Source organism: Rhinichthys klamathensis, unplaced genomic scaffold, assembly GCF_029890125.1.
Source record: "Rhinichthys klamathensis goyatoka isolate OS25496 unplaced genomic scaffold, OSU_Roscu_1.1 h1tg000535l_1, whole genome shotgun sequence".
In the NCBI taxonomy this organism is placed as follows: domain Eukaryota; kingdom Metazoa; phylum Chordata; class Actinopteri; order Cypriniformes; family Leuciscidae; genus Rhinichthys; species Rhinichthys klamathensis.
Window position 1 is genome coordinate 184,841 of NW_026607011.1, and position 14,024 is coordinate 198,864.

At 38.0% G+C, this 14,024-nt stretch overlaps 1 protein-coding gene across 2 annotated transcripts in view; it reads left to right on the top strand.

The window, feature by feature from the left end:
* rell1 (RELT like 1) overlaps window positions 1-13,752 on the top strand; it is a 35,964-nt gene extending 22,212 nt beyond the window's left edge. The window contains exons 5-7 of one of the 2 annotated variants that reach the window (XM_056238742.1): window positions 6,572-6,817; window positions 9,969-10,104; window positions 12,232-13,752. In XM_056238742.1, the coding sequence (XP_056094717.1) occupies window positions 6,572-6,817; window positions 9,969-10,104; window positions 12,232-12,252 (403 nt within the window). In that variant the 3' untranslated portion in view covers window positions 12,253-13,752. Of the gene's footprint in view, window positions 1-6,571; window positions 6,818-9,968; window positions 10,105-12,228 lie in introns of both variants that reach the window. The other variant, XM_056238741.1, reaches the window with a different exon arrangement.
* The last annotated feature ends 272 nt before the right edge of the window (window positions 13,753-14,024 follow it).

Below are 14,024 nucleotides of genomic sequence, written 5' to 3' on the forward strand. Positions count from 1 at the left end.
CCTGAAACATTTCGAATTACATGAGTGAATGTTTATTTATCCTGAGATGTTATATTTTATTTTATGTAATTCAAAGTCTTACACATCAATCCCTAGATTAAAGGGATCGTTCGCTCATAACAAAATGAATGTTCTGTCATCATATACTCACTCTCATGTCATTCCAAACCTGTAGGGTTTCATATATGCAGTGGAACAAAAAAGGAGATAAATGTACTGGTTGCGTTTAAGTTTCAACTAGAGTTCAAAAAGACCATGAAAGTATTTTAAAAGTGGTCCTACTGTAAATGTGTACTTTAAGGCTTCTGATGTGATATGATAGTCCTTGTTTTCACTGATAATCTTCCCCTCCAGTGAGCTTTTAACACAAAAAACCCCCGCTGTAACCTGATCAGTGAGAGTACCTCAATGAATCATTTCGATAGGTTCAACCAATTCATTAAAAACGTTACTCTTTTTTTTTTTTTTTTTTTTTTTTTTTTTTTTACAGATTTTTCAAAAAATATAATTTACTTTGAATATAAAAATACTATAATACTAAAAATACAAAAAAATTAATTACTTGATACATTTATGGTCCTTTTTTATCCTTCTTGAGGCTTGGATCATATGGGTTTGGGAGCAACAGGAATGTGAGTAGATGATGACAGAATTCTCATTTTTGGGAATTCCTTTAATGCATTATTTCCCCCAAATATCCTCCTCTAATTTTGTGTGTGGTATGATTTTTTTTTTTTTTTTTTTTTTTTTTGGTCTTAGCATTCATGTGGATACCAGATTTGGGTTGAACAATGAGGTCACTCTGTATAAGCACGCAGTGAATTTGCTTCCTCAAGTCAAGAATGAGACAGATATAAAGAAGAGCAGAGCATACGGAAGGTGATAGGTTTAGAGCAATGGAAAAGGGGAAAAAAAGGAGTGATGATCCAGGGCTTCCATGGGGGAGGAGTCTGGGGGTGTGGCTTATGAGTGGACGGGTGGAGTTTGCAATTTACAGTAGTTGTTACATGTAAATTTTTTGTTAGAATACACAGCTACTTATAAGTAGTCATCAGATGGGAAAGATAGTTTTGCCGCTTCCAAGCTACAAGCTGCCTAATTTAGAGTAGTTCAACAACAGACAAAAGTAGTTAAAAAGTAGTTTGCTACATTACTAGAAAAAGTAGCTAACTACTCTGAAGCTACTTAAACAGACAATATTGGATGTGCATAGTTATTTGATTACAGTTATCAAATTACAAATAACAAAGCATTCGTAGATAAAATAATGTATTTTGCTTTTGTTATGAAATTCGTGTAAAGAAATTTAAAATGCATTATTGGATCATTGTGCACTGTTCGGGATATTTCTCTCTGATCCACATGGAGATGCTGAGAAACACAATATCCCACATACTCGGAAGAATAGAAACAAAAATCCCTCCATATGCACAGAATATTATATTTTTATTTTTTAAAACTATAAAGGGGGAAAAAACAAAGGATGTCACATTTCTCTTATCCATTGTTAAATTAAGTTCTTGATGATGCTGAATCGCTTTGTTTTAATATTAAAAATGAATTGGACTAATAATGATTCTACAAGAAAGTGCGCAGAACCCTATATACTGTACTGTGCTATAGTAACAAAAGATAAAGCGCGTGTTATTTCAGTGTTGTTAATGTTTATTTCAGCAAACTGTTTGCTTTGTACATTAAGTTTAACAGGATTGTTAAAGGTATACATGTCAAAAAAACATGGTGTATTCGTGCAACGTCTTTACCTGCGGTAGTAGTTTACCAGCTGAATATTCCAGTATTCTCAGTGGATATTAGGTAAATATTTCACTTCATTCAGACCTGCGCTCTTTATCGATAACGCCAAACTATCGATGTGAACGTCTGTTAAGAGAATAATGTTAAAAATCAAACTACTCTTGCATCTCAATGATCGCAATACATTTACAGGAACTAGTTTCTCAGCAGCGGCGGAATTTTACTTTGCTCCGGTTAGTAGTACTGCGCCGAAAAGTAAACACATAACCGAAGCGCACTACAGTCGGAACTACCTGCACTACCTCTCTCTACCTCTCTCTCTCACTACCTCTCTCGGTTGCCTAGGTAACTACATATCACTCCGCCGCTGCTGTAGAGTGCGCTAATAAATACAGGGAACAAAGTATAACTATTGCAATGCAATGAAAGGGTAGTTTGATTTATAACATTATTCTCTCAACAGACATTTACATCGATAGTCTGGCGTTATGATTTATTTGCTTTTGGTGTACTGTGGAGTGGGTAAAACTGTTTTTAATGGCAGGCTAGCAGTTACCGTTGACTCGCGTTAGCCTAGCACCGGCGAACTATGCAACTGGAACTACTGGATGAACATGTTTGAAAACTGTCTCCACTGATAAATAACAGGCTAACTTGGAAATGAGGCCCGATGTCCAAACTTCTGAACCACCCCTTTAAAAGTAAAGTCACTCCTGTCAAGCTACTGCAAATTTTAGTTAAGATATTAACGTTGCTACGCGCAACTACTCTCCAGCACTGGCAGCTAGATGGTGTAGTTTCAACTTTTACCAGCAGGGACTAATGGGACCATGACAACCAGCACAACCGTGACTCCCTAATGACTGCATTAAGGGGACAGGACCATTTGTGTTTATAAATGATCAAACTGATCTTGCACTGTTTAGTTGTGGCTCTCCATTGCCAAACACACCGAAAATACGTAGAGTGTAGTGTGCGTTTGCATGTGTGTCTCTCCCTCTTTTATGTTCCTCATAGCCCCTCTTGCAGGTGACAAGTGAAGTATCTTTGTGCTGCTCTTCCTCTGCCTCTCGAGTGAGGCACGCGCGCGTATGCACACAGAGCAGAACAACATCCCGCAGTGTAATGAAGACAGATAAGAGAAGACCACTGCATTTCCCTCTTTTAGTTGGCAGAGTGGAAGGACAAAATAAATAGAGGCAGAGAGGAAAAGACAGATAAAGCAGCTGGGGAGAGAGTCTGCCTGTCTAAAGTAACAGTTATGCTGCATTTCAGCTAAAATATAATAGAATACCTGAGAAATGTGGAGCTTTTTTCAGGGTTAAATGCATTCTTCTTTCCTGCTTTATTTTGTGGTATAGAGCTCAGCAAATATATACTGTATACTAGATATCATAAATATTGTAGTTATCTTATATATATACATACACTCACCTAAAGGATTATTAGGAACACCATACTAATACTGTGTTTGACCCCCTTTCGCCTTCAGAACTGCCTTAATTCTACGTGGCATTGATTCAACAAGGTGCTGAAAGCATTCTTTAGAAATGTTGGCCCATTTTGATAGGATAGCATCTTGCAGTTGATGGAGATTTGTGGGATGCACATCCAGGGCACGAAGCTCCCGTTCCACCACATCCCAAAGATGCTCTATTGGGTTGAGATCTGGTGACTGTGGGGGCCATTTTAGTACAGTGAACTCATTGTCATGTTCAAGAAACCAATTTGAAATGATTCGAGCTTTGTGACATGGTGCATTATCCTGCTGGAAGTAGCCATCAGAGGATGGGTACATGATGGCCATAAAGGGATGGACATGGTCAGAAACAATGCTCAGGTAGGCCGTGGCATTTAAACGATGCCCAATTGGCACTAAGGGGCCTAAAGTGTGCCAAGAAAACATCCCCCACACCACCACCACCAGCCTGCACAGTGGTAACAAGGCATGATGGATCCATGTTCTCATTCTGTTTACGCCAAATTCTGACTCTACCATCTGAATGTCTCAACAGAAATCGAGACTCATCAGACCAGGCAACATTTTTCCAGTCTTCAACTGTCCAATTTTGGTGAGCTCTTGCAAATTGTAGCCTCTTTTTCCTATTTGTAGTGGAGATGAGTGGTACCCGGTGGGGTCTTCTGCTGTTGTAGCCCATCCGCCTCAAGGTTGTGCGTGTTCACAAATGCTTTGCTGCATACCTCGGTTGTAACGAGTGGTTATTTCAGTCAAAGTTGTTCTTCTATCAGCTTGAATCAGTCGGCCCATTCTCCTCTGACCTCTAGCATCAACAAGGCATTTTCGCCCACAGGACTGCCGCATACTGGATGTTTTTCCCTTTCACATCATTATTTGTAAACCCTAGAAATGGTTGTGCGTGAAAATCCCTGTAACTGAGCAGATTGTGAAATACTCAGACCGGCCCGTCTGGCACCAACAACCGTGCCACGCTCAAAATTGCTTAAATCACCTTTCTTTCCCATTCTGACATTCAGTTTGGAGTTCAGGAGATTATCTTGACCAGGACCACACCCCTAAATGCATTGAAGCAACTGCCATGTGATTGGTAGATTAGATAATTGCATTAATAAGAAATTGAACAGGTGTTCCTAATAATCCTTTAGGTGAGTGTATATGTGTGTATATAAAATAATAATATGTTAGAAGACTGCAAGCCCAAACAGTCTTAAAAATGCTAACAGTCGAAGAAAAGCTTACCGTGGTCCTAAAAGTGGCCGCTTCAAAGAAATTGTCAGGCAAGTGTGTCAGTATGTAGCTGAAAAAAAGAAATGAGGGGCTGCCCATAACCAGAGCCGTCATCCAGCTGAAGGCACTGGAAATCGCCAAAGAGCTGAACATACCCACCAGCGATGCCCCTTATTTCTTATTTCGGCTACGTACTGACACACTTGCCTGTCAATTTCTTCGAAGCAGCTGCTTTGATGCGGCGTAAGAATGATGCAGCGTAATAGAACAAGTCACAGAACAAGTCTTGCCCGGCGCTTGCCCTCTGACTTCATTCAGATGAATGAAAGAAATCAGGGAGAAACAGCTGTCTTTTCAGCGCTATGTGATCGGCCTAAGGAAAAAAACATTCATATCCCCTGGATCAGATAGGTAATATGGATCAAACACCTGTTTTTTGACATGCCTGCATCTATCACTGTACATAAAAGTGAGAAATCTGCTGGAAATTAGAACTACATGTTATGTTTATGGTATGTATGTTTATGGCATTTAATTTAAAGGACAAGTTCGGTATTTTACACTTAGAGCCCTGTTTTAAGATCGTTTCTGATGAAATAGAACGGTTAAGATTGAAATTTGGACACATGCTGCTGGCCCGAGAATTATCGGTTTCTGTGGTAGGTAGGACCCCCTACCTCCACAATGGTTGCATAGGTGCACTGGAACAATCCTTCATAAAACGCATTAAACTTTAGTTTACAAAGACGTGAAACTCACCGAGTGGTCTGGGGTGTTCACTGATATGCTCACAGAAAAATCGCTGCAAAAGATGCTTTCCAACAGGTTTTATCGTAGTTTTTGTCCAAGTCAAGTCAATGGAGTTGAAGTCAACCACAGAAACTGAAAATTCTCGGGCCAGCAACATGTGTCCAAATTTTAATCTTAACTGTTCTATTTCATCAGAAACGATCTTAAAACAGGGCTTCAAGTGTAAAATACCGAACTTGTCCTTTAAAATTAAAATATGAAAAATATGCAATATGATTTTTTGAAAATAAATTATTTTCTTTATAAAAGATAAGATTTTGGTCCTCAAAAAGCCTTCTTCCAAAAGATACATCTTTATAAAGTGGGTGTCGTCTTATAATCAGGGTAATCTTATATTCAGAACAATGCGTATATATCTGAAATTAATGATATAACAATACATGTCTGAAATGCCTAAAATGAGTTAGAACCATCATTTCCATCAAACAGCCACTGTCGCAAAGTAGATTCAGTAAAGACAAGGAACAATAGTTAGTACATGGTAATAAACAACATGTACCTAAATATGGTGTTATTTAAACTTTTACACTACAGCTTTTTAAAAATGTTTTTGAAAGTCTCTGAACTACATTTTTTATCAAATAAATGCAGCCTTGTTAAAAGTGTCTATTTAGGTGAATCGATTCAAAACGCATTCATCAGCATAATCACTCAAACATGTTCACTTAAGTCTCAACTACACAAACATTCAAAATTCAGTAAGGGTCAGTAAGATTTATTTATTTAAGAAATGAATACTTTTATTCAGCAGGATGCCTTAAACCCACCAAAAGTGACAGTAAAGAAATTTTCTCTCTTTTGAACATTATTCATATTAGAATGAAAGCATTATTAGAATGATTTCTGAAGGATCAAAAATGAAGTAAATCCATTTTTTTGCCATCACAGAAATAAATGTAATTTTAAAATGCATTAATAATGAACCAAATCATACCAACTGTGATGCAGCTTTTAAGATTGTAAACATGCTATAAAAATATTTAATGATACTACTCATGAGTCATGATACAAGGACTAAGCTAATAGCTCTTTGGTCAAGCCTAGACTATCTGTGTGTCCAAACAATAGCATAAATAGTTATTTTGTTTAAATAGTGTGTGAAAGTGTGCATTATTACTATGATACACATTTCAAATATTAGTATGCTTGGAGAAGGTCAAGTCAAGCACATTATGGGCCACATTACTGTTGTACATAGTGTTTTCTGTTGTACATAACAAATTTTGGCAACTGTAACTAGGTCATCTTGGGTATTTCATGCAGTTAAGCTGATATTTTTTTCTGTTCAATTATCTACAGTGGCCCTGTGACGCCAACCTCTCCAAACTCACCCAGCAGCCCAGAGAGCCCTGCTCTGCCAGGGTTGCCGCCAAGCACAGCCAAACACACCTGCAACCACCTGCACACCATCGGAGGAATGGGAGGACATAAGAATATCTGCAACCGCTGCAACCAGAAAAAATGGCCTCTGATGAGACGCTCGTCCAGCAAGAAACTGGAGAGACGCAGTCACTTAGGAGAGGTCACTGTGCTGTCTGTGGGCAGGTGTGTTTTACATACAGAAACACTGAGGGTGCTCCGATCAGGGTTTTGGGGGTAGATTACCGATCACTGGAAACAGTATTGGCCTATACCGATCACCGAAATAACTAATACCACATGATAAATAGGAGGCTTTAAATAGACCCACTGAGGTTATTTAGCTATTCTTAACAACAATGTATTTTAAGTATTAGAAAAAGTAAGTGATGAGAAAGTGTCATGAATTGACAACTCTTTTGTTAGCAAGCAACATATTCCATTCGATTAGGAACAACTTAGTGCTTAACAAATATAGCTTTTCTGTGAAATATGAAAAAAGAACAGTCTTTATCATCAGAAAGTAATCAGATGTAAAACCACTGCGTAGTCTTCACTGTATGCATTAAATATAGATTAATCCGACTAAGGGCCAGATTTACTAACAGCATGTGCCAGCGCAAACCCTCTTTTGGCGTTAAACTACTGTAGGGATTTACTAAAGACACGTCTTGCATGTCTTATACCAGATGCTGTTCATTGGTAGATTGCGTTGGTCATTATGGAAATGATCTGACTGTTCTTTAATTTGCGTGTCGTCAGTAGATCCCGTGCAGAACTTTCCACTTTTGCTTTTTTAGAGTTGCGCTCTCACTCCAAATTGCCCTGGTTTGTATATTTGGCCCTAAATCTTTTTTTTTTCAGGTTTTTATTAACATTGAAACAGACGGCAGCAGGTTTATTGGGCTTCTGTCACTTTAAGACCTAATGGACGTATCTATTATACTGCTACACGTGCGACTTATTTCCCTACTGTTTATGTTCATTTAAGACATAACTGACTGTGTTTAAGCGAATACTCACCAAGAAACTAGAGCCAAGAAACTTTGACATATTTCTGTATTTCTTTGGACGTGAACCCGAAGCTTAAAGTATACTTTGCTTCTCCGTGTTCCACTCTATCTCAGAGTGCGCGCACAAAAGGCGCTTGGAGAACAGCGGCTTAATTCAGATTCAATAACTCTTTTTATTATCGAGCACGTCCTGCCGTTTACCAAAATAGATTGCATTTTACAACAATCACTGATCTAACTGATTTGGACGTTAAGTTTTGGCTTTTAGGGAGAAACGAAAGCACACCGTAGTGAAGAAAAGAAATCGTAAATATTTCAGTCGTTACAACTAAATAGTTTTTAGCATGTTAATAGATATAACAATGTTAATGTATTTGGTCTTGGTGGTCTAGATCTTCTACAAGTGCTGCTGTAGAGCAAGTGTGAAGTTGATCCTGCCAAAAGATACACAGACATGTTGCTGTTAGCCGCTGCTGCAGGAATAGGCGTACAGTATCTCACAAAGTGAGTACACCCCTCACATTTCAGCAAACATTTTAGTATATCTTCTCAAGGGACAATACTATAGAAATGAAACTTGGATATATTTTAGAGTAGTCAATGTGCTGCTTGTATAGCAGTATATATTTACTGTCCTCTGAAAATAACTCCACACACAGCCATTATTGTCAAAATAGCTGGCAACAAAAGTGAGTACATCCCAGGTGAATATGTCAAAACTGTGTCCAAAGGTCAATATTTTGTGTGAGCACCATTGTTATCTAGCACTGCCTTAATCCTCCTGGGCATGGAGTTCACCAGAGCTGCACAGGTTGTTGCTGGGATCCTCTTCCACTCCTCAATAATGACATCACGGAGCTGCTGGATGTTAGACACATGGTGTTTCTCCACCTTCCGCTTGAGGATGCCCCACAGGTGCTCAATACAGTTCAGGTCTGGAGACATACTTGGCCACTCCATCACCTTCAGCTTCCTCAGCAAGGCACACATGCTGGATACCATCTTAGCCAAACAAGTTTATCTTAGTCTCATCAGACCACAGGACATGGTTCCAGTAATTCATGCTCTTGGACAGGTTGCTTTCAGCAAACTGTTTGCGGGCTTTCTTGTGAGCATTTTCAGAAGAGGCTTCCTTCTGGGACGACGGCCATGCAAACCCACTTGTTGCAGTGTGCGGCGTATGGTCTGAGCACTGACAAGCTGACCTACCGCTTCTGCAACATCTAAAGCAATGCTGGCATGATCACGCGTCTGTTTTTTTAAAAGTCAGCTTCTGCACCTGACACACAAGGACTCAACTTCTTTGATTGACCGTTGCGAGGCCTTGTTCCGAGTGGATCCCGTCTTGGAAAACCTCTGTATGACCCTGGCCACTGTACTGTAACTCAGTTTCAGGGTGTTTCCAGTCTTCTTATAGCCTAAGCCATCTTTGTGGAGAGCAACACTTCTATTTCTCAAATCCTTAGAGAGTTATTTGCCATGAGGTGCCATGTTGAACATCCAGTGGTCAGTATGAGAGAATTGTACTCAAAGCACCAAATTTTAACTGCTCTAATACAAGATACACAAATATGTATGGTCCTGTCTAGTAGTCAAAAACATGAACATGATGAATAGGACATGTGGCATTGCATGGTTACTGCTGTTATCACTTAGACTGTACTCACTTTTGTTGTCAGCTATTTTGACAATAATGGCTGTATGTTGAGTTATTTTCAGAGGACAGTAAATCTATACTGCTATACAAGCAGCACATTGACTACTCTAAAATATATCCAAGTTTAATTTCTAAAATGGTTGCTGAAATGTGAGGGGTGTACTCACTTTTGTGAGATACTGTGTGTAAATCCCATAGCAGATCTAGACAGGTGGAGCTGGGGACGTAGAGGGTTTCAGAGGACCAGCTTACAGCAAACATTGAACCCCATTATTTAAATGCTGCAGAAACAACAGAGGCCTTGTGCCATATAGTAAATGATGTGATCGCTAACAGATTGCATATAATGCCTTTACATTCAGCCTGTGCTATCTGGAGTTTCATGACTAAACTAGATATTTATTAATCTGTATATTTATTGAATATCTGCGAGTTAACTGTCCATTCTTTGATTTAGTCTGCTCCTTTATTTTTTTACATTTTGGTCTATATGTCTACATCACTGTGCACAAAGCAGGTCCATATAGAAATGCTTTACTGAGCCTGGTGGAGGAAGAACTGGACTGGCCCTGGCTCACTGCTTTTGTTCCAAATGTGCCAAATGGGATTCAGGTCTGGGCTTTGTGTGGACACTGCTCTCATTACATCTTCCTTTCTTTCTCTATAGATTCCGGGTGACAAAGTGTGACCCCAAATCGGCCCGTGAAAGACGGACATTGCTGATCACTGAGCCCAATGGTAGTGTCCCCTCTTCACCTTCTTCCACTGGCCCCCCTGAACACAGCACAGGACCACAGTCACAGGTGAGCGGCTTTAGTGTACAAGAAAACACACTTTGCCCGTGGATGGTCTGTCATTCCTAAGGCCGTGTGTCCACCAAGAAGTATTTATTAAATTGTCTGCAAAGGGAGCGCTGTATATTGAAAAATTGAGCCACTGAGCGGTTATATAGGTAAAATGTTTTTAACCAGCCATCCAATAACAGTAGAGGAGGGGCGGGACAAATACTGACCAACCGTTGCATTCTACTTGCACAACGACTAAACAACAATGGAGGAAAAGTTAATATTGCTGCTGTGTATTCATGTCTTTGCCAGATGGCATCCTTAGACTACCACAATATTATTATAAAAAATAATGCTTGGAGGAATGTTTAGTTCACCGGCGTCTACCAGGTAAGCAGCTAATCACTGTAAGCTTCTCAAGTGCCCACAGCTGGCTAAAAACACTTTGATGGACACACAGGCGTAAGTTGTAGTCACATTTACTGTTGTTCTACAAATTTTCATGGGCAAAATCCAGTCACTTCAATAGAAATTAACATGGTCGTTTTGCGTGAGGGTGAAAGATTTCCCCTCACAGACATTGCCGCGGGTTCAAATCGGTCATGTGTATTTGCTGCATTTTCGTACAGAAAGCTGCTTGGTTTGAAAGTGACTTCTGTGTGAACTATGCTTAATACATCATTACAGTATTTAGGGCCCTATGAAATCAGTTTCAAAGTTTTCTTTTTTTTTTCCATTTTTTTTTTTTTTTTTTTGGTTCAATCAAATATAAGTAATCAAAAGGCATGTCTAATTAACCCCCAAAATGGCAAGACCATAAAGAGAAATCAGAAAATAAATGTATTGCTATTTTCCATCTTCTAAGGACACAAATACAATTTCAATTTCAACTTTTTTTCTTTCTTTTTTTTATGTTTGTATCCACCATAAATTCATAAAAAGGAGTGCTTGTTTGGCTATATTTGTTACAACATTTTAGCCACATTTGTATTACATTTATTCTCTCATAACTTAAACTATACATTCTTTGTAAAATTCTGTTGACCAATGAGTATAATGCCCATTTATAAATATGTTATAGCCTACTGTATAATATTTAATACGCAAATTTCTAGGGCCTATAAATTATCAATAGGACCAAAACTTTGCTAAAAAAACTTGTACACAATCTACTTTATGCCTTCTGTCCTCTGTTTGGTAGTTCATACTTTGTCTTGTACTTGTCTTTTTTGCTCATAAAGCTTTAATGATTTTTTATAATTAAATGTAAAAAAAAAACATTTACTGGACTGAAGCAGCTTGGGTTTACTTGATTACTCATACACCATTTGTTTATGTTAAAAATTAAAAATTCTTTTTCATTTTTTTTATTTATTTATTATTATTTATTTTCTCATGTTAATGTAAATGTCAAATATGACACAACAGGCTTTTGGGGAACATTTATTTTTTAAGATGTATCCCCCAGATCTAAATATTCGCAACATATTCACAACCCTTTCAACATAAAACCAAGAAATTATCCCTGCCTCTCCTCACAGCCTCTCAAAAGTTTGTATCCCCAGGATATGTCTCCCCTTTTAGGGTTAATTGAAATCATGAAACTTATGTATACAAGTTAACAATGTATTAAAAGTTGAACAAAAATTACATGTTTAGGGCTCTATGAAATGCATTTTATTTTTTACCAAATTCTGTGTTTACTGTTTTAAGTTTTCTGGATCCCACACACAGATACACAGAACATGCAGGATTCATAATTAGATGGTTAAATAATTAAATAGTCTTTTTGCTGTTTAATATTCACAGACACTAGTCTTTATTGCGATTTAAGTGTACTGACCTGCTTTTTATTTACTCATCAAAAAATTGACAAATTCCATGAAGTTATACTGTAAATTCCATGAAATTCTGTGACATTCCGCGTTATACAGTAAATTCCTTTTTTTTTTATGACTGGATTCCGTGATTCCATCCGCCTTTTCGGCATCACGGAAATCATAGGGCCCTAACTATTAACAATAAACATTTTTGCCTGCGCATTTTTGCAGAAATTTCTCTAATCACCTTAATTCACGTTAAGCAAACTACAGTTTATCAAGTGATAATTTTACCCTTGTTTTGTGTGTCGTTTGTCTTTAGGAGAAAGGAGACAGTGCAAAGTGACATCTGTATAGTTCTTCTGCTTCTCAGGTGACATTTTAAAAAGATTTTAATCGGGAAGCCGCACTTCCAAAGAGGAATTTAGAGTGAAAACGCCTCAAACTGTGATGATAGATGTGGTAATGGAGGAGGAAAAGAGGATGATGAATGCAAACCCTCCTATCCGTCATGTGGCGCGTCGATCGTGGAAAGACAGCAGAAGCGGTTTTATATACATTAACCTGTCACCATGCCAACCCACCTTTCTCAAACATCCTCACGTCATTATCAGTGGTGGATGGCATCGTTTGTGCTTGTTAATGGCTATGAGCGTGTCAATGGTTAATCCAGCCTGGCGCCATGGTGAGATCTTCGGTATGTGCCTCTCTGGGCTACTTCCAGGAAGTGGGAAGTTTTGTTCGAAATTGTTCTTTTTTTTTCTTTTTATTGAAAGCTGTGATAAACACTTAAAAACAGAGCCATGAAACGTCTCACTGGTTACAATCCAGAACAAACTTTTTTTCTTAACCTGTCATTGTCTTAAATGGACTGGGCTTCCATCTCTTCACTAAATACAACTTTTCACCTTTTTTTTTTTTTTTTTAACGACTTAAATTGTTTTGAAAACATTTTTCTGTAAATCAATGAAATTGCATGTTTAATAGCTTGATCAACCTAGCGCACCTTAACTGACTGGAAGTTTGCTTGTTGATGTATGGACGGGTCTGGGTTTAGAGGACTGCGATCATTTCACTAGTTTAGAAACACTCCACGGTTTAGAAATGTTAAACATTCTTAGTTTCATGATTCAGTATAGCTTGCATGTGTCCCAACATCATTCAGACGCACTCTCAAGTCTATAACACATAAATTAAATATAATGTCCGGCGTATACAATAGATAAGACTGTATCCTTCACTATACTTAACATTATTGTTATCTTTGGAAAAAAACTAACAAAAAAAAACTGTGGTATCTCAAAAAAAAGAGAGAGAAGTGTCCTTGCTTTAGTGCCAACCATAGGCAAAAATAAAGGACTTTTAATAGTTCTGAGCATTTTAATCAAAACTAGTTTCCAATAAATACATAGGTTTTTTTTAATGTACTTTTTTCTTTCATTAGTATTTTCATTATGTTGATATAGTGCCAGGGATTTATGTTTTGCCTTGTTTTTGTTCAAGCACTATACAGGTGAACCTCTGGATGTTTGAGGTTTTCTAGCTCAATACAAGAGCTTGTTGAAGTGCTGGAATGATTCGTTTAAATAAGATGCCCATAGCCTTCCTGATTAAATTCAGATCAAATTATATTAAACCTAAATCTCAATGTGTACTACTGAAATGGTCACTTCGAGTACCGTAACTTCTGAAGCCCACAATAATTTAAGACATTTAGAAAATGTGTAAACAGAAACATTTATATATGGGTTGTTCAACAAACAAATAAAATGAGTGAGAATGTACTGTTAAATTTTATTGAAAGTTTTGTACCCAGAGTTTATACATTAAAAAGATTAAACAAACATTGGACTGGTTGTTTTGCTGCTGCTTTTTACCCGAAAACCACGTCATCTCCATGCTGAGCACAAGACAAGTTTCCCCACACAGAATGTACTTGCTCTTTTGCTACACTTGTTGGTGTAGCTCAAAGTTAATGACTTTTTGAGGATTCTTTGAAACTTTAACTTCTGTATGTCCTTCAAACTTTCTCAGCACTGCACAACAAACTCTCAAAGCCGTTATCCACAGTGAGACCTGAGAAGTCCTTGGACGTGTAGTACGTTTTCTAGAGCTGGG